Below are 21,622 nucleotides of genomic sequence, written 5' to 3' on the forward strand. Positions count from 1 at the left end.
GATAACAAGTAACCTGTTAGTCTTTCTTCAAATTCCTTAAATATACTTTGTGCTAGTTCAGGGCTCGTGGTTTGCTTGGGGAAATTTGTGAAGGTTTCTGAAATATAGGGGACTTCCAAGGTCCCATGGGGGAAAGGTTTTCCCTTGTGAGTCATTTGGTATTGCTCTTTTCTGAAAGTTTCTCCCACAGGTCTGATCTGGCTTGGTTTCAAATCGTAAGCTGCAGAGAGGTTTCTCTTGAAGACTGCATTGAAGGCTGGGTTACTTGTGTTCTCTATTAGTTTGAGTATGTACTGGCGTGCTTGGCTCTAATATTTACAGAAAGACACGCTTTGTTCCATGTGACACCAAACACACGTCAGTGCCCAGATCAGTTGTGGACTGGGCATACTGCAAGCGATTGTGTTTGTTGGACGCATGGTCAGGTCAACCTTGACCTTGTGCTGGTGTGTTAGAATGTCTGACCCTGTAAATTATTACTTATTAGGACTTTAATGTCATGTTTTATACACTTTGGTTACATTCATGACAGAAACGGTAGTTACTCGTTACACAAGATTAATCAGTTTACAAGTTTAATGTTAAACACAGTCATGGACAATTTTGTATCCCCAATTTACATCACTTGCATGTCTTTGGACTGTGGGAAGAAACTGGAGCTCTCGGAGTAAACCCACACAGACAAGGGGAGAACATGCAAACTTCACACAGAAATTGAACCCAGGACCTTCTTGCTGTGAGGCGACACTGTCAATGTGCTGCCCACCCCTCTGTAGTAAAAAGTGATTTCTAAACTTTTATCTTGTTGTGTTGTATCTGGTTGAATTTTACAGTATGCTAGGTTTAATAAATAAATCAAAACAATCATGCTAACAACCAAATAATGCCACATACTCAACTGTTTCACACTATTTCAGTTACTGTGAATGCTTTATAGAAAATACAATCCAACAAAACATTAGAAAATTAGTCCTTACCTCACAGCGCAAGCCAATAAGAGGCATGTTGGTGTCACACATGGCTACCAGGTGAGCCAGCTCTTTATTGAAGGCACACATCTCCCCAGAACGCTTGGGCTTTTTAGGTTCAGCAGCACCATGCTCTCCAGACAGCTGCAGAAAAAAGTTTGTTACTCTCAGCATCATGAATTATAAAACAGATCCATTTAAAGAATATAAATAGATAATAAAATTGTATTAGACATCTCATGTCTGCACAAAGCTATGGTAAATGTTTCACAACAGTCAAGCATTGATCAATAATGCAAATTCTCTGTTCAAAACAATTCAAGTTTTGCTTTTAAAATCAATTTAAATGGAAGGATGTGATTATGACTAATGACTAAATTCCATTAAAATTAATGTAACATGACAAAACCCGCCTCCCACCTTGCGCTTGGTGCCAGGCCGGAGCATACGTCCAGAGGATAAGTCCTGCACCAGCTCCTCCAGTTTGGGCTTGAACTGCTGCAGTAGTTGTGCGCAGGGCAGTCCATCCTCATTCTCCTGCTGACTTACTGACAGGAAATAGTACTTATACTGCAGCTCGGTGGGGCTGCTAGGGACATCAGACATTTCAACCACCTGCAAAAAAGATCATAAGGGCTTTAAAGCAGACAGACAAAATACAAAGCATAGCCAATGTGCATAACTCTTCCACTGATTCCTAATAATCAAAAAGAAATGGGACGCAGAGTGCTTACAATGTAATATTGTGGAAGACGGGTGAGTCTGATGAAGAGCCTGTGTTTTGACAGGTTTCCTACAGGATGCGTGGCAGAGTTTGATAGGTGCAGAAAATCTGTACACACTGTGGGTAGATGCTTCACAGACTGCTTGCACCGCTGCTCACCCAACCAAAACCTATTAAAAAGCATCATTACACATCAGCTGTTGCTTTAATCCAGATGCAGAACCAGCCATCTGCCTCAAGAAGAAAGACTGTACTTACTTTAACTGCTGTAAATATGTGACAATTCGCTTCATGTCATCATTAATGCTTTTCTCAATCTCATCCAGCAGGGATTGATCTAAAAGACAGGAGCACATGATGGGCTAGTGGTTTGTGGGGGATTTAAGTACATTCATTAATGGTTTAATACAACTGTGACAGAGTATGGAGCATTAATAAATACATAATGATCTAAAATCAATTTTCAAATCAGAAAATGTTGGGACGTTATGGACAATGCAAAAAATGCAGTGTTTCTTACATTCACATTGACTTATTTTATTGCAGACAGTCTAAACCCTAGATATTTCATGTTTAGTCTGGTCAGCTTCATGGGGACAGTGGTAGCCTAGTGGATAGAGCTTTGGGCTATCAATTGTATCAATTGGTTGAGAGTTCGAATCCCAGCTCTGCCATGTAGCCACTGTAGGCCCTTGAGCAATCCCAGGGGCACCGTACAATGGCTGACCCTGCGCTCTGACCCCAGCTTCCAAACAAGCTGGGATATGTGAAGAAAGAATTTCACTGTACTGTACATGTGTGTGAGTATATATGACAAATAATGGCATTCTATTCTATTCTATTTGTTAATAAACATCCATTCCTACTTTTCAGGCCTGCAACATATTTAAAAAAAAGTTGGGACAGTAAAAGTTGTACCATTTTGTAATGTTGCTATATGTTCTCACACACTTAACACTTAAATAATGTTTTGGCACTGAGGATAACAAGTGATTTAGTGTTTCAGCTGTTATTTTGTCCCATTCTTCCCGCAAACACATCTTGAGGTGTGCAACAGCACAGGGTTGTCACGGTCACCCTTTTCCATTTTTAAATTCCTCACACACTTTATATTGGGGACAGGTCAGGACTGCATGCAGGCCAGTCTAGTGCCCGTACCCTCTTTTTCCGCAGCCATGCTTTTGTAATCTGTGCAGCAGGTAGTTCTGTGGTATTTGTGAATGTTACTCTGAATTATGCTTAACAGCGTTGCCAAAGTTATCCCTTCCCCATGTGGTTACATCAGCTATTGATGAATGATGTCTGAGGGATCGAAGATCAGGGATGTTTAGCTAAGACCTGCACCTCTTCCCTTTATGCATTACAGTTCATCCAGTTTCCTTGACTCATTTAATGATATTATGCACTTTAGAGGGAGAAATATGCAAATCTCTTCCACGCTTTCTTTAAGGAACATTGTTTTTAAACTTTTCAATAATTCTTTCATGCATTTGACAAACTGGGTATCCTCTGCCCATATTTTCTCCTTAAAGACTCAGGCTTCTGTGAACACTGATTTGTTCCAAATCATAAATATAATCACCTGTTTGAAATCACATCATTATTTTTTTTAACCTCATTACTAGCCTAAATTGCCAGTGTCGAAACTTTTTTTGGCATGTGTTGCAGACCCGAAATAATAAAAGTAAATGCCAGAAACACTGGATTTAAATATGGACAGTACCCCACTTGAAAAAGGCTGTACTAGGGTGTTATGGTAATAAAAGCCATAACTTCAAGTCTTAATTGTTCTATTATTAGCCAACACAAGTAACATTTACATTCAAAATTCCTAAAGGATTCCACTTGCTCATCTACAGCAACAATAATTCTAGTACAATACCTTACAGAATAGTTTTTGGTCTGGTCAGTACAGGCCAACTAGGTGTCAAAAGCTATAATTTTATTTAGAAATCAACTGTATAGAATAAACCCTCCTTTCATATGAATTAGACATAATCTTACCAATTCCGTATAACATGGGCTGAAACATTCCAGAGTGCAAGTCGACAAATATGTGTAGACACTCAGACCTTCCACAGGGTTCCAGAATGGGAATGACCAAAGTTGGAAGAGCAGTCTCAATGAATGCTGCAGCAGAAACACATTGTCCTTAAATATTCTGTTCCTTACCACAAGCACTAAGAAGTTTTATATTACATTTCCTAAAGTACAGTATAAGAGCAAACAAACTTACAGTTATCATTGGGATTGACACTTTTCAGTATGGCTTTGAGTTCCTGCAGTTTCTGATGGGAACGAGCATGAACGCTGTCGATTAAAAGCTTTTCCACTGAAAGATGATCAATCTACAATAAAAAGAAATTAATTTAGAAAGAATTTTAAAGAAAGAAATTTAAATGGGTTCAGATTTTTACCTTACAAGCTGTGAAAGTAAATAAGCTTGCTGCAATTCACAACATTAGGTGTGTACTCTTAATACCACTATCATGATTTACAACCCCAAATTTCATAATAATCCAATTTTGTGTTTATCTAAGTGAAAACAGTACAAAGACAAGATGATTAATGTTTCACCTGAACATTATTGGGTTTTTTTTGCATATGTGCTCATTGTAAATTTGAAGTCAGGACAGGAGCATGTTTACCCGTCTTACACTACCTTTCCTTTTATCAATGGTCTGTTTTCAGTTAGGGATTGAGGGCACCAACCATTCCCATGTTACTGCTTATCATACTGTTTTAGCTGCTCAACAGTCTGGAGTCTTTATCATCAAATATTGTGCTTCATAATGTGCCAAACATATTTTTTATGAGAGAAAGGTCTGGACTGCAGGCAGACCAGTCTAACAACTGCACTTGTTTACTATAAAGCCACGCTATTGAAACACATGCAGAATGTAACTTGCCGTTAACTTGGTGAAACAAGCAAGAGTGTCCCTAATTTCTTTTTGTTCATAAAACATTATGTGTCCCTCCACATAGTGTTGCTATACCTCTTTTTGTAGTAGTCTTAACTTGCATTTAGAATTTTTCGTGGTAAAGGCGAGTGAACAACAACACATCCTTACTTATAAACTGCTGAGCCCTTTGTTAATGTCCTTCAATACTTTTAAAATATCATGTTGTACCCTTGCTGGGTAAAGATTTTATTTATCCTCACTTCTGGTCTTCATGAGCCCTGTCCCAACTTTTCTTGGAATGTTTTGCAGGCATCAAAATAAAAATGATATCCACAGAAATCTATTAAGTTAATATGGTAAAACATTAAAAAAACAGTAAATATTTCTGTGCTGCACCAGTAAAAGGCAGGTTACATTTCACTACTTTCTTTTTTATATACATTTTACCTACTGTCCCAACTTTTTTTGAAATTTGGTTTGCAATACAACCCCACCTTCATGGCTCTTTCCATCAGTTTGGAATCGCAGGCTGGAAGCGGAGGCTCATGTGAAATCTGCAACGGCTTGGATTCGTCCGTCTCGTCTATCCTGATGGTGACCTTGTGCACGGGTGCAGTTCCTGTCTTGCGACCCAGCACCTGTTGACTGCAGAACATGTTGACCATGAGACACTATTCCAGTTAGGATGCAGTAGTGACGTTAGAAAGAAGTGCTGCTCAACTTACTTCCAGACAGCCAGGGAGAGGCACTTTGAAGGAAAGTAACGCTCCACCTGTACTAAATCTCCCCAGCGCTCTCTGATCAGCATCAGTGCCTGAGAGTGGAGCACCTCCAGCTGCAGGGACAGGCAGAATGAGTCTGATGGCACCAGTTAAGGACTGAAACAACAGTTGCCAAGTGTACACAGCAAATCAGTGTGCAAAACTTTAAAGTAGACACCATTACCTAAGATGGAAAAGCCATGCATGACCTGAAGACCAAGAGGGCATTAAGTGCCCTGGCAAACCTATAAGCTTACATTCACAGAAAATTGTGGGCCCTTATGACCATTTAATGGTATAAGCTGCTGTTTGAAAAGAAGTGGTGGATGGCTTAAAGTAGCTGGGAGAAGACATATTGTGGTATAAGATGAGTAACCTAGCAGCTAAAACACTGCTCAAAAAATTAAGGCAACACTTAATTATCACAGTATAACACCAAGTCAGTTATACTTCAGAAATATCAATCTGTCCTGTTAGGAAGCATAAATGACTGTGAACACATTTCACCTGATTTGGTGTAAATGAAAGTGGCAACATGTGCACTAGGAGAGGTGAGAGCAAGACAATCCCCAAAAAGTGGTTTTACAGGTGATGGCCACAGACAATTAAAACCTAAACCTTCCTGATTGATTATTTTCTAATTTTGCTAGTGTCCTTGTCACTACTGATAGAATGAGGTGGTACCTGCAGCTCAATAAAGTTGCACAGGTACTCCAGGTCCTCATCGTTTGTACCAGCAGCGATCACACTGTATAACACTTGACTGGTTTGGGACATTATTGGACACTGAGCCACTCAGGATAGACTCATGGAGCATGATTTGGCTCTATGTTTATGGAGCCTACATTACATTACACTAAATATTTACTACAAAGAACACCTTACAACATATTATAACGTATATTACATATCTCATCTCCTATTGAATTACATATTCTTATTCTATTTATTTAACCCTTTATTGCATATTGTTGCAAATATGCAACAGTGACATCTGATTTTTTCCCGCGACTGCTATTGGCAGGAGAACCTGAAACAGGTGACAGTGTGTATCAGCATGATCACCGCCCCTATCTGTGTGTGTGGGGGGGGTCTGATGGACCATACGTAAACTTTTCACAGGCATCTAAAGTTGCGGACGTGATGTTTCAGTTAAGTGTGTGCTTCTGGCCACTTCAGCGAATTCTTTTAGGTGCCCGTGAATATGTGGCGCAAAACAAAAAATAACAACATATTTGACAATGGTTGAGAACATCTGTACTCATGTTACACGATTATTGGACGAGTTTTGTGTCCGTGTTAGTCAAGAATATTTGTGTATCATATCTGCAACATCATGCATGTTCCAGTAATTCAACGTCGAACGCGTTTGTTGCATATATGCTACATTATGCATGCTTCGTCAAAGCAACCATATACATTAATTTTCAAAAATTTAGGCAATATTTTGACTGATTGCATTCCGTCCCGCAACTTACAGACACAATAGTGGGAGGCAGATTATTTTATGACCCTGTTATAAAATATATATGTCCATATAAGTTATGGACAAGAACAGTAGAGCTAACAGACTTGTAGCCCTGGCTCTTTCTAAAGCTCAAGAAACTGCTCAAGTTCAAGAAAGGGTCAAGATCGGCCATTCATACGCTTGAAATGGTCCGACAATAGGGCCGTCACACTCTTGTCAACAATGGTTGGATCAGAACCTGTAGGGAGAGTAAGAAGGTGGTGCAGGAAGAAGAAACAAGAGGAACACGTGAAATGCCCTAAAATTGTTGTTGTATATAACAAGCATATGGGTGGATTGGATCTGCTTGGTTCAATTCTTGGTCTGTATAGGATTCACTCAGGAAGCAAGAAATGGTACTATAGAATTTTTACTCATTTGTTGGATGTCTGCATTGTAAATGCATGGTTTCTAAAGAGGCGCAAAGAACAGCAAAATCCGAATGGAAACAAGTCAATGCCTTAGCAACAAGTAATGGGCGGCATGGTGCAAAGTGGGTAGCACTGTCGCCTCACAGCAAGAAGGTCCTGGGTTCGATCCCCAGGTGGGGCGGTCTGGGTCCTTTCTGTGTGGAGTTTGCATGTTCTCCCCGTGTCCGCGTGGGTTTCCTCCGGGTGCTCCGGTTTCCTCCCAAAGTCCAAAGACATGCAAGTGAGGTGAATTGGAGACACTCAGTTGTCCAGGACTGTGTTTGATATAACCTTGTGAACTGATGAATCTTGTGTAATGAGTAACTACCGTTCCTGTCATGAATGTAACCAAAGTGTAAAACATGACGTTAAAATCCTAATAAAGAAACAACAAGTAACAGAAACAAATTGCCAAAAGAGGAAGGCCTTTAAATGACGACCAGCAATTACCTCCTTCAAAGAAGTTAAGAAGCACAGCTGCCCCAGCTTTACCTGATGATATAATTACTGATGGTGTAGGCCACTAGCCAGAATAGAGAAAGAAAAGAGGATGGTGTGTTTTTGAAGTTGTTACTTGTGTTTCTGAAGCTGTTACTTGTGTTTTACTTCTGTGGTAAAATAAAACTACTTTTGAAGAATTTAGAGGACGAATTACTGTGAATTGTTGCATATGTGCAACATGGTATCTTGACCGTAACTGCATAATGTTGCATATATGCAACATAGTATCCTTCTCCATAAACTGCATGATGTTGCATATATGCAACACTTTTTTTTTACCTGTTCCACATCAGACAGGAAAAAAATCATAGCAAACCCTACTTCCAGATTGCAAAAACATTGTGTTTACTGTGAGAAATATTTTTGTTTGCAACAAAAAAAAAATCATGCAATAGAGGGTTAATTACATAGTGTCGTACAGTAATACTTGTGTACTTTAATACTTTTTGCTTTATTGTATCTTAAAGCTGCTGTAATAACTGACTTTCCCTATGGGATTAATAAAGTGATCTATCCATCTAAAGTTGGACCATCCATACATAATGTAGACACATAACGTTACATGCTTGTTCTCATAGTTACATTACAGCAAACTCAGCTATAATTAGGAATGATCATTCAAAATGTTGATAATTCATTCAATAAACCCAGTCGGACACAAAGACACAATTATTGAGAGTGTGTACTGAAAGAAGCTAGTTGTAAAAGAGAAAGTTAGCAAATTAGTCAAGTGAATGACGACGCAACTAAAAGGATACGTAGGCAGTTGTACATGTCCTGAAGTGGCTTTTCATCAGCAAACAAGCGTGACTGTACCAGCTCATGGATAAAGTTCACCTGCATGCTGTGCACCAGTGCCCGGCCATCTGTAAACAACACAATATCGTAGATAAATCAAATTGCATAATAATGAACTAAAACATACAATTATTGCATGGGCTGAATTCAGCCCATATGTATACATATATACACACCTCCTGTCTCGTTGTCCTCAACAAGGATCTCCAACTTCAGCAACCTCCACGGAATATCCGGGTCATCTCCCATCACCGTTAACGTGGCTTCAAACTCACCCTCCACCCGAAACTTTACTCGTCCATTGGCTTGACGTACACAGACAAATACAGGAGCACAAGCTCATTAACCATTTGGCATTGCAGCAGTTTGTTTTAATTAAGCTAGAATATGACTTTACTGGAGGTAACATAAGAGACCAAGTACCCACCAACAGTCAGGTTAGCAAGCTGAGGGGGCAGGTCAGTGGTGACAAGCCGATGACGCAGAATTTGGTTTAGCTGGTTAAGTGTTGACTGCTTTTCTACTTTGGTGATTGGATCAGGAGGAATTATTTTGTCCTGCAATAAAACCCAAGATATTTAAATACAGTGTATCACAAAAGTGAGTACACCCCTCACATTTCTGCAGATATTTAAGTATATCTTTTCATGGGACAACACTGACAAAATGACACTTTGACACAATGAAAAGTAGTCTGTGTGCAGCTTATATAACAGTGTAAATTTATTCTTCCCTCAAAATAACTCAATATACAGCCATTAATGTCTAAACCACCGGCAACAAAAGTGAGTACACCCCTAAGAGACTACACCCTTAAATGTCCAAATTGAGCACTGCTTGTCATTTTCCCTCCAAAATGTCATGTGACTCGTTAGTGTTACTAGGTCTCAGGTGTGCATAGGGAGCAGGTGTGTTTAATTTCGTAGTACAGCTCTCACACTCTCTCATACTGGTCACTGAAAGTTCCAACATGGCACCTCATGGCAAAGAACTCTCTGAGGATCTTAAAAGACGAATTGTTGCACTACATGAAGATGGCCAAGGCTACAAGAAGATTGCCAACACCCTGAAACTGAGCTGCAGCACAGTGGCCAAGATCATCCAGCGTTTTAAAAGAGCAGGGTCCACTCAGAACAGACCTCGCGTTGGTCGTCCAAAGAAGCTGAGTGCTCGTGCTCAGCGTCACATCCAACTGCTGTCTTTGAAAGATAGGCGCAGGAGTGCTGTCAGCATTGCTGCAGAGATTGAAAAGGTGGGGGGTAAGCCTGTCAGTGCTCAGACCATACGCCGCAGACTACATCAAATTGGTCTGCATGGCTGTCACCCCAGAAGGAAGCCTCTTCTGAAGTCTCTACACAAGAAAGCCCGCAAACAGTTTGCTGAAGACATGTCAACAAAGGACATGGATTACTGGAACCATGTCCTATGGTCTGATGAGACCAAGATTAATTTGTTTGGTTCAGATGGTCTCAAGCATGTGTGGTGGCAATCAGGTGAGGAGTACAAAGATAAGTGTGTCATGCCTACAGTCAAGCATGGTGGTGGGAATGCCATGGTCTGGGGCTGCATGAGTGCAGCAGGTGTTGGGGAGTTACATTTCATTGAGGGACACATGAACTCCAATATGTACTGTGAAATACTGAAGCAGAGCATGATCCCCTCCCTCCGGAAACTGGGTCGCAGGGCAGTGTTCCAGCATGATAATGACCCCAAACACACCTCTAAGACGACCACTGCTTTATTGAAGATGCTGAGGGTAAAGGTGATGGACTGGCCAAGCATGTCTCCAGACCTAAACCCAATAGAACATCTTTGGGACATCCTCAAGCGGAAGGTGGAGGAGCGCAAAGTCTCGAATATCCGCCAGCTCAGTGATGTCGTCATGGAGGAGTGGAAAAGCATTCCAGTGGCAACCTGTGAAGCTCTGGTAAACTCCATGCCCAGGAGAGTTAAGGCAGTTCTGGGAAATAATGGTGGCCACACAAAATATTGACACTTCAGGAACTTTCACTAAGGGGTGTACTCACTTTTGTTGCCGGTGGTTTAGACATTAATGGCTGTATATTGAGTTATTTTGAGGGAAGAATAAATTTACACTGTTATATAAGCTGCACACAGACTACTTTTCATTGTGTCAAAGTGTCATTTTGTCAGTGTTGTCCCATGAAAAGATATACTTAAATATCTGCAGAAATGTGAGGGGTGTACTCACTTTTGTGATACACTGTATATTTAAATATATATATATATATATATATATACAGTGTATCACAAAAGTGAGTATACCCCTCACATTTCTGCAAATATTTCATTATATCTTTTCATGGGACAACACTATAGACATGAAACTTGGATATAACTTAGAGTAGTCAGTGTACAACTTGTATAGCAGTGTAGATTTACTGTCTTCTGAAAATAACTCAACACACAGCCATTAATGTCTAAATAGCTGGCAACATAAGTGAGTACACCCCACAGTGAACATGTCCAAATTGTGCCCAAATGTGTCGTTGTCCCTCCCTGGTGTCATGTGTCAAGGTCCCAGGTGTAAATGGGGAGCAGGGCTGTTAAATTTGGTGTTTTGGGTACAATTCTGTCATACTGGCCACTGGATATTCAACATGGCACCTCATGGCAAAGAACTCTCTGAGGATGTGAGAAATAGAATTGTTGCTCTCCACAAAGATGGCCTGGGCTATAAGAAGATTGCTAACACCCTGAAACTGAGCTACAGCATGGTGGCCAAGGTCATACAGCGGTTTTCCAGGACAGGTTCCACTCGGAACAGGCTTCGCCAGGGTCGACCAAAGAAGTTGAGTCCACGTGTTCGGCGTCATATCCAGAGGTTGGCTTTAAAAAATAGACACATGAGTGCTGCCAGCATTGCTGCAGAGCTTGAAGACGTGGGAGGTCAGCCTGTCAGTGCTCAGACCATACGCCGCACACTGCATCAACTCGGTCTGCATGGTCGTCATCCCAGAAGGAAGCTGACGCACAAGAAAGCCAGCAAACAGTTTGCTGAAGACAAGCAGTCCAAGAACATGGATTACTGGAATGCCCTGTGGTCTGACGAGACCAAGATAAACTCTTTTGGCTCAGATGGTGTCCAGCATGTGTGGTGGCGCCCTGGTGAGAAGTACCAAGACAACTGTATCTTGCCTACAGTCAAGCATGGTGGTGGTAGCATCATGGTCTTGGGCTGCATGAGTGTTGCTGGCACTGGGGAGCTGCAGTTCATTGAGGGAAACATGAATTCCAACATGTACTGTGACATTCTGAAACAGAGCATGATCCCCTCCCTTCGAAAACTGGGCCTCATGGCAGTTTTCCAACAGGATAACGACCCCAAACACAACCTCCAAGATGACAACTGCCTTGCTGAGGAAGCTGAAGGTAAAGGTGATGGACTAAACCCAATTGAGCACCTGTGGCGCATCCTCAAGTGGAAGGTGGAGGAGTTCAAGGTGTCTAACATCCACCAGCTCCGTGATGTCATCATGAAGGAGTGGAAGAGGATTCCAGTAGCAACCTGTGCAGCTCTGGTGAATTCCATGCCCAGGAGGGTTAAGGCAGTGCTGGATAATAATGGTGGTCACACAAAATATTGACACTTTGGGCACAATTTGGACATGTTCACTGTGGGGTGTACTCACTTATGTTGCCAGCCATTTAGACATTAATGGCTGTGTGTTGAGTTATTTTCAGAAGACAGTAAATCTACACTGCTATACAAGTTGTACACTGACTACTCTAAGTTATATCCAAGTTTTATTTCTATAGTGTTGTCCCATGAAAAGATATAATGAAATATTTGCAGAAATGTGAGGGGTGTACTCACTTTTGTGATACACTGTATATATATATATATAAATCTTTGATACAAAAACTGATCTTGCATGTGACTTTGATATGAGCCACAAGTCTTGATTGATCACTTACTCGGATGCATGTGGGAAGACGTGGGTATGACCCTGTGGTCAGGACATCAATAGCAAAAGGAATGGCAAAGCTAGGTAAGCGAGCATGAACTAAGGCATCTCTGGCTAATGATGCCAATCTATCAGCTGTGTCAACAAACAGGACAGCTTGCTGGTCCAAGAATGCAGAAATCATCTGTAAGAAAAAAGAAAAGCAAAGTCATGCTAGCAAGTGTACAATTGACTACAAAAGCTTGTCACAAATAGTCACCATTCAGGGACAATACAGGATGATTATCATAATAGGTACATTAATAATGACAGCATTGCAGTATAGAAACGATTCCACTGCATGGCTTTACTAATATCCTTCTGACAAATATTCAGTTTTTGTCCACTTTTAGCTTCTATTTTAAATGATCTGGTATGTAAAAAAGAGACACATCATTACGTCTATATTGTACAATATACATTCTAAACTGCAAGGAAGTGAAGAAAAAAACACTTTTATGCATTTTCCTTTTTTATTTAGTCATATCCAAAGATCAAGATATAATGCTTCAGATCCCTACCCAGATAAAGAAAAGCCATATCTAACACATGCCCCATCCAACGCCAAGCAATTTGTGTTCGCCGGGTTCACACAGAGTAGTATTACGCACTAATCTTCATTATTCCCCATCTCTTTTTTTAGGCATTTTCTCCCCATTTTCCTCCCGATTTAGCATACTCAATATTGTCTTCCCCTGCTGAGAGATACCAGATTGCATCCAAGGAGAGCACATCGCTGTACACGCCTCTTCCGAGACGTGCACAGCCCTACTCTTCTCGCCCCTGCTTTCTGTACAGGCGTCTCCTCCGCCAATCAGTCTGTCCCCCAACCTGCAGATACAGTGGCCAATTAGTATCCGCGTGCAGGCACTTCAAACCGAGGAGTTCAGAAACGCGGTGCTGGTATGCACGCGGAAGATCCCGCTGCGCCACTTGGGCACCTTATTATTCCCCATCTCTGTGTAGGCACATTCAGCCAGCCAATAAAGGCTGCAGTTGCAGCAGAAATCATGTGTCAATAGCAGATATAAGATTTAAACTTGGCAGCCAACCAAATGCTCACATAATTGCTGGTCTAACCCTCTCATATCACAAAGTCAGTTTCATACCAAAAAAAATAACTAAATAGAAAAAAGTTTTAATGATTTATAAACAAAACATACCGCACATCTCTCCACTTTTCCAGCATTGCTCGCCCATTTAACAAGAGCTAGGAGCCTTACAAAGAGCTGCCGTGTCCGACTGGCAAACTGAACTATTTCAATTTTCCTATTAGAAGCAGCAACAAAGAAGAAGACAGTGACATTTACTACTGTGATCTTAGATATCTAGCAGTTCATATTGCTATAAATGTAGTGATAATGTAGTACAAATCCTAATATGTATGTGTATTAAATTCAACATTTGTTCCAAAAACTGTCATTTACCTTTCCATGTCTGTTTTCCGTGGAAGTCTGAAAAAAAAGGAATGAGATTACGTTTCCAAAAAATACCAAGATAAACCATTATGGACAGCATTATAAACATTGTAAATTAGAAATACATCATGAAAACAATAATCTGGGGGAACTGGTAAAAGGATGCAGTAAAACGTATATCAGGGGCCAAATAGTAGCATTGTTCAGTCAGTGATGCAACGCCAAAATGTATTTATTATTAAATGTAGAGATCTCTCAAAACTTCTTCTTCTTCTTGTTCCTCAGCCTTTGTCCCGTTTTTCGATTACGGGGTCGGCATTTCCGGCTTCTTCCCGTTAGGGGTCGCCGGCGGGATTTGGCACAGTTTTTACGCCGGATGTCCTTCCTGACACAACCCTCCCTACTCATCCGGGCTTGGGACCGGCACTACAATGCACTGGTTTGTGCATCTAGCGGCTAGGCATCTATAGGACAATTCAGTTTTTCCAATTAGCCTGGTGGCATGTTTTTGGACTGTGGGAGGAAACCGGAGTACCCGGAGGAAACCCACGCGGACACGGGGAGAACATGCAAACTCCGCACAGAAAGGACCCGGACCGCCCCACCTGGGGATCGAACACAGGACCTTCTTGCTGTGAGGCGACAGTGCTACCCACTAAGCCACCGTGCCACCCCAAGAGATCTCTCAAATCTTACTGTTTTCAAATATTTATCTAATGCTTACAGCAGTGGAATATTATGACAGTGGATATGTATTGTTTAATAAGAAAACATAAGTACTGAGAAGGGCTGAAGAGTGTGCCAATATGATATTGATTTCGATAAATTAACATAACGCTACATAACTTTGGGTATCATCACGTGTTCATGCTATTTGGACTTTAAGAAGGAACTAGACATTAAAATCAATTGCTAGGGACGTCACAATCCAAGTATCAGTACTACAAGTGGCCAATACACAAAATTGATCTTAGACTGGTGCTCTAGTCAGTCTTTGCAAGTTGTTTTTTGCTTGCAAATGCTATTACAAACACAGTTTTATTCTGCAGCAATTTGTTTGGGTATGAATCTTGCTCTTTTCCCTTAACCTTTAGTATTTGAACCAGTATTTCTGCATTGCTACTCTTTTGATGTCCAACTCTTTCTTGTAACATGCAGTCATGAATAAACAATATGATTGTTACTTGCAGGATGCCAATTCCGCCTCAGAATCAGCTTGTCTACTTTGGTAATTTCCTAAGCTATTAGTTACGCTGCATTCAACCTACATAGAAACTAGAAACTCAAATATCACCACATTTATGACCTCCGCATGTTTAAGCTACAAAGTGGTAAAACATGGATGCCTCCACTAAAGAGCACCAAATATTTATGAATAGATTGATGGTGCATATGTATGTTGACTGATCTAAAGTGAATACTACAGTAATCTTTGTTATTGCTGAAAGGGGTTTATGTTTTTGTATCTGTTGGTCCTGGATTCTGTAAAGTTGCTTTGAGACAATGTCTATCGTAAAAAGTGCTTTATAAATAAACTTCACTTGTCTATGTGAGCAACTATCTTGAAATGACATACTACTCCTAGCTCAAAGTTGAGAAAATTGTCCTCGGATTCCTACTAGGAATTCCCAGTTAGGGGACATTTATGATTTTTCCTAATCAGAGTTTGGAATTTCCAAAGCCAAAACTACCCTAATCTACATTAAAGCACTCATCAAACCCTGTTGTGTATGTTTAACCATTTGAGCCGCAAGTCTGGCTCTTCTTCACCCACACCTACACCTAAGGACTCAAGGAAGACAGGCATCAGGGAACTTTTCTGTACTAGCACCCAGGTGGTGAACTTCTCCTGTCTGTTCAAACAGCTGAGGTAGTCCCTCAACGCCTTCAGACCCACCTTTTTACTGAGAAATAAAATAAAAAATAAACTTATTTTATGAGGATTTCGGCAGATGTGACCTTAGTGTAGCCTTGGTATATTAAACTGAGAAAATGCTTACTGAAGAAAACACAAAGCAGGTCTGTAAGTCACTTTGGAACACATACCCTGCTTGACATGGACACACTGGAGTAACTGGTCCGTTTTTACTGCTTGTTTTTCCAATTTCATTACTCCCGGTGGGAAATACGTATTCTAGCATTCTGACACAGCAAATCCAGGCATTGCACAGCGTTTTCTGACGTCAAAAATGCCGAACGTGACAGCTTGCCTTCAAATCTGCAACAAAACTGTATCGTTGCATTTCGCTTATTCTTAACACTGGCTGTTTAAAGTGCATACTACTTAACTAAATAGTACACGAAGTATCAATGGTGTCGTTACAACTCTTGTATACTTTAGTAAGATAGTATGCGTTTTAATACACATCTAGTGAGTCAGGTTGTGCCTGAGCTAACGATGATGCTAGGCTACTGCCTTGAGTTAATCAAAAGTTTTGCAAGTTTAGTTGAAGTGTTGTGTATTAAACCAGATAATTATACAAGATAAACCTGAGAAAGCCGCTAATTCACTTTCTTTTTGGAAAACTTGGCAAGTTAGGTAGACAGTGTTCAGGGGTTAGCTGGTATTTAAACTAGCTGATTAGCTCATTGCTATAGCTAACAGGACGTGTATGCACTGACTGAATGAATTAAAGCATGGATAACTCACAGCTCGGCAAGTAGAGTAATGTCATGGTAGGTCCGCTGGAGCAGAAATTCGATGAGGAGGCTGAGGCGGACAACCGGAGTGGCCGGGGCTCCAGGGGGAGGCTGCGGTGCTGAGTTTACCCCCCCGAACGGCACCAGCTGGCCCTCTATACCGATCGGCACTGGAGCCATTTTACACACTCTGTATTTGTGAGAATCCCCGCAGTTCAGACTCTAACCGCTTCCTGATCAATCACTGCTAATTAGATGTACAGTTTCTAACGATCCTGTCTGATCTAAATACTCCTTCAACCCATGGAAATGATCCCTAAACCAGCAACTGAATCAGTCGTAAGAGATATCATGGCTCCAGTCCGCCATCACCGCTGAGCAGTGAGTGAAACCAGTAGTTTACACCCCGCTTAGAATCGCCCAGGAAGAGTTTTAAAATAAAAGTCCATAGTTTTTAAACAATAAAACGTTTCGAAATGCAGACACGTTATATATTACAGCAGTAGCAGATCTTGTGGGCAGTAACAATCCCTTTAACTTGAAAATAAATGCATACAGACTCTTCAGACTAATACTTTTTTTATAAGGTTTTGTGCTTCTTACACCAATTTATTCATCCGTGTTCATTGTAAACAGTCTTATGACTTGCAGCTTTTTCTGTAATTCATAAAATACAATTTTAGGTAAGTTAATATATGACCAGTTTTATTTTTGATGTTATTGTTTAGAATCGCCCAGGAAGAGTTTTAAAATAAAAGTCCATAGTTTTTAAACAATAAAACGTTTCGAAATGCAGACACGTTATATAACGTATGACTAAACAATGTACAATTATAAACAAACTTTTATCCATATGAATATGTTATACTGCAAAAGACAAATCGGTACGGTGAAAGTGGCTGAGAGACTTTTGTTTTATAAAGCGGTAACGCGACACCGTCCTCGATGACTCCTCCTAGACTGTACTGGTAAATAAAGCGGGAGGCATGATCACACAGCTGGTAAAGCAACAGGGATGCAGGGAATTTAGGTGCGATTCTCACCACTGGTCACTGAAATCGCTTCGATACCCCCAAAATATTTTAAGTAGGCTGCTCTAAGTGTGATTAAGTGACTAAAATGTGTCGTGCTCTACAATAATTTAATGTCCAGTTTAGGGTGTATTACTTTTTTGCTCAGAGTTATTAGGTGATCATAACATGCAGTTTAAAAGCAAAATTCGAACCTAAAGACTTTTAGGAGATGGCTGCCCATACCATTATGGGTAATTTCTGTACCAAGCTGTCAGTAGCAGATCTTGTGGGCAGTAACAATCCCTTTAACTTGAAAATAAATGCATACAGACTCTTCAGACTAATACTTTTTTTATAAGGTTTTGTGCTTACACCAATTTATTCATCCGTGTTCATTGTAAACAGTCTTATGACTTGCAGCTTTTTCTGTAATTCATAAAATACAATTTTAGGTAAGTTAATATATGACCAGTTTTATTTCTGATGTTATTGTTTAATCTGTGGGGAACAGCCATCACTATCTGTGTGCTTTCACTTATGACCGCTGTTTTTGCTGATACCAGCAGTCCATGTTTAGGATGCTGCCATGACATTTAGGACTGTTTCCCTGTTTTTATGACTGATACACAAAAAATAAATGTTTATGACTGTATATTATTATAGCCAGAATATATCCTTTTTGGCTGAAGTATTTGGACACCCAAATTATTATTGATTATTAAGTTCAAGTGCATTAGTTACACCCATTGCTAACAAGTGTTAAACATTAAGATAAAAAAAAGACATCAATATATTGCTTCAACTTTAAGCCAACCATTTCAAACAGGCACATTATTATTCCAGTATGTGCAGTGGGACTGTGGTAGCCTAGTGGGTAGGGCTTTGTCTACTGAAAGGTTGAGAGTTCAAATCCCAGCTTCGCCATGCAGCCACTGTTGGACCTTTGAGCAAGGCTCTTATCCCTCTCAGCTCCAGGGGCGCTGTACAGTGGCTGTACAGGTGCTCTGACCCCAGCTTCCAAACAAGCTGGAATATGCAAAGAAAGAATTTTGTTGTACTGTACATCTGTATGTGTATAAATGGCAAATAAAGGCATATGACTCTGACCCTGTGCACAAAGCGAGGTTTGATGTGTAGATACAACAATGATCTGCACAGACCTTTAAACACTTAATGGATGGATGTTGATTGCAGGCCAGGCTTTCTCATCCAACATCAGGTGTCCACATGTAGTTAATGTCAGTCCTCCATGACACAGAAACAAGTTAATGTGGATTTTCTGACTGGCAGTGGGCACTGCTGCCCCTTAAAAACACTTGAGTAAACTTAGAACTTAACACTGCTGCAGCTCATGTTCTTATCAGGAAAAGTTGCACTTAAAAACCTAGTTTTTTTTAGCTTCAGCATAATTTATACATCCACTGAAGCAGTATACTGTATCCCAATTAACTTTATTTAGAACAAGCTTGTTGTATATGCAGAATCACAGCTTGGCTGGTAAACGAAGTTTTATTTATATTCTGCCTAAACTTTGAAATACCCTTCCATATAACATTAAGATTACATACAGTATAGATGTTTTGATATCAAGATTTAAGGCATACTTTTACTTGGCCAATAAGTATGGAAAGTTACAATACATGTCTTTTATGATTAATACTAATTTGTAATTTTTAGAGATTTAAATGTTAACTGTAGATTGTAAAATTACAGTTCCTTACAAAAATGTATAGTGTTATATAAACAATGTTAACATTATTAATAAATCAATAATTCATTTATTTACAGTTCATTTTGATCGATTACACACTCATACACACCTAAGGGCATTTGAACATAGCCAGTTGGCATGTTTTTTAGGGGTAGGAGGAAGCTTATGTATACTGAAAAAACCCACATGAACACAAAAAACATGTGTATTCACTTTACCTTGACATATTTAATAAATCAGACAAAACCAGGCCTAAGCAGCACAGAGGTGAATTAAAATGATTCATGACAAATGGTGGTCTTGTTCCACCGGGAAAAACTGGTCGCAAAGTGGGAATACCTTGGACATGGCACCAATCGATTCCAAGACTTTAGCCACCCCCACATAATTGTTTGTGTAGGTGCCCAGCTGGAATACACGAACATAGCAATAATTATAGCAGCACTGTGATTCACACAAAAGCGGATCTCAGATGTGTTGGGCTGCCGCAATAGACTGCATTTCTGCCATAGAAAATCTACATTCCTGTCATAAGAAAATAAACAAGAAGTAACTACGTCTATGCTTAATAATAGTCACTTTCCACTATAGTTGATGGATTTGTTTCTTTAACAATATGCCTCGTCTTGCTTTATTCCATACTACAATACACTAGCTAGAACATTTATAATAAACTCTGAAAAGTATTCTAAAAAGTTATTTTCAATTATTAATTTTATTTATAATGTTTTTTTAATTTATAGTATTTATCTAATACTAGCACTTGAGTAAAGTACAGTTACCTGAAACAAATCAAATAAAGTAAAAGCAACTACTGAAGTCTGACTAATTTACATTAAACTTCTTTCTATTTTTATTTTACTGCTGTAAGACTTTCCTTAAATGCAATTAGGTGTTTGTGATTAAACATTTATAAAAGTAAAACAAACCTTACAGCCTATAGATGAAAAATATGTAAAAGTAAAATGCTTTTAATGACACAGATTTCGAAAATGAAATCTGCTTGACAGGTCTTTCTGGTATCTTTTAACCATGTGGTGCATGAATTATGATAACCTAAGTCAGGATTTTTGCAAGGCATGAAAAAAACTATTTTAATTTTATTTTTTTAACAAACATTTTCACTCTAGTGAACTGCATACATCAATGGAATCTAAACCTAAATCAACACATAGTCAACAGACTAATGCATACTGGGGAAAATATGAATATCTACATGCTATAAAAGTTTGCAAAATACCCAGGGCACACAGCCACACAACACTACATACACCGGTACAGTATCACTTAAATGTCAAATAATTCAAAATTGTATCACCTTATGCCTAGTTCACACTACACGATTTTTGCCCTGATTTTCGCTCGGCGACTGGTCGGGAGCAGCTCGGCGTTCGCTCAGCGATCAAAACTCGGCTCTCGGTCGCTAAGTGTGAACTACTCAACAACTCGACCCGACCGGCTCGCCGACCGCTCGGCGACTGGATCGAGTTTTCTAGCACGTCAGATATCTGATCTCAGATGTGCGACTGGGAATGAGTGACATGTCGAACAGCCAATGGGAACGCAGGATACAGCGTGAGGGGAAACGCAAGAGACGAGTGTAAACAGGTGGTACAGGGGCTTAATTAATATAGTTTATATCAGACTACACCGGCACACACACGTTTGACAGTATTTCTGACTTGATCGTCCTCTACAAAACATAATACCCACGCTGCATTGCAAAATTATTAATTAACCTCCAACTTACTACAGAACAAGCCATATACTGTTCGTGTTGCCAAATCCACTCAGATTCATTTATTTTTCCTCCTTGATTTCATCACGTGAGCGCACAAACTTTGATCTCTCGCTACTTGTTGACGTGCATTTTTGGACGTGGTATCATTAAACTTCTCGTCACTTCTTACGTGTGTTTAAAAAAAAAAAAAAAAAAAAAAAAAAAAAAAAAGGGAGACCAGAGAAGCTCGTCTGTGATTCCAGTTTGTGATGGATCGTGTAGTGTGAAACCCCCTATTGCCGATCAGTCGTGTAGTGTGAACTATACACTGACTGAAAGACTCCCGAGTGCAAAAGATTCAGTCGTATAGTGTGAACTGTACAGCGACCTGACGACTTGGAAAGTCGTGTAGTGTGAACTTGGCATTACAGGAATGTTATTGGTTCTAAGTTGAACAGTAGGGTATTTGCTTTTATGTAAACAGTTTAGATTTACTATATTAAAAATACAGGCCCCACAGTAGAAACTCAATGCAACAAACATCAGTACGCCTTTCATCACTGAGATGTAAATTTTAAAT

General features: G+C 39.9%; 1 protein-coding gene across 1 annotated transcript in view; it reads right to left on the reverse strand.

The window, feature by feature from the left end:
• med14 (mediator complex subunit 14) overlaps window positions 1-16,966 on the reverse strand; it is a 31,793-nt gene extending 14,827 nt beyond the window's left edge. The window contains exons 1-15 of the mRNA XM_063005604.1: window positions 16,609-16,966; window positions 13,968-13,994; window positions 13,704-13,809; window positions 12,512-12,685; window positions 9,000-9,129; window positions 8,749-8,877; window positions 8,533-8,640; window positions 5,321-5,453; window positions 5,090-5,240; window positions 3,929-4,040; window positions 3,697-3,822; window positions 1,951-2,029; window positions 1,703-1,862; window positions 1,389-1,583; window positions 978-1,112 (exon numbers count right to left, since the gene is read on the reverse strand). Coding sequence (XP_062861674.1) covers window positions 978-1,112; window positions 1,389-1,583; window positions 1,703-1,862; window positions 1,951-2,029; window positions 3,697-3,822; window positions 3,929-4,040; window positions 5,090-5,240; window positions 5,321-5,453; window positions 8,533-8,640; window positions 8,749-8,877; window positions 9,000-9,129; window positions 12,512-12,685; window positions 13,704-13,809; window positions 13,968-13,994; window positions 16,609-16,778 — 1,935 coding nt within the window. The 5' untranslated portion in view covers window positions 16,779-16,966. The remainder of the gene's footprint in view (window positions 1-977; window positions 1,113-1,388; window positions 1,584-1,702; window positions 1,863-1,950; window positions 2,030-3,696; window positions 3,823-3,928; window positions 4,041-5,089; window positions 5,241-5,320; window positions 5,454-8,532; window positions 8,641-8,748; window positions 8,878-8,999; window positions 9,130-12,511; window positions 12,686-13,703; window positions 13,810-13,967; window positions 13,995-16,608) is intronic.
• Between the last annotated feature and the right edge of the window lie 4,656 nt (window positions 16,967-21,622).

The sequence above is a fragment of the Trichomycterus rosablanca genome, chromosome 12 (assembly GCF_030014385.1).
Source record: "Trichomycterus rosablanca isolate fTriRos1 chromosome 12, fTriRos1.hap1, whole genome shotgun sequence".
NCBI lineage: Eukaryota > Metazoa > Chordata > Actinopteri > Siluriformes > Trichomycteridae > Trichomycterus > Trichomycterus rosablanca.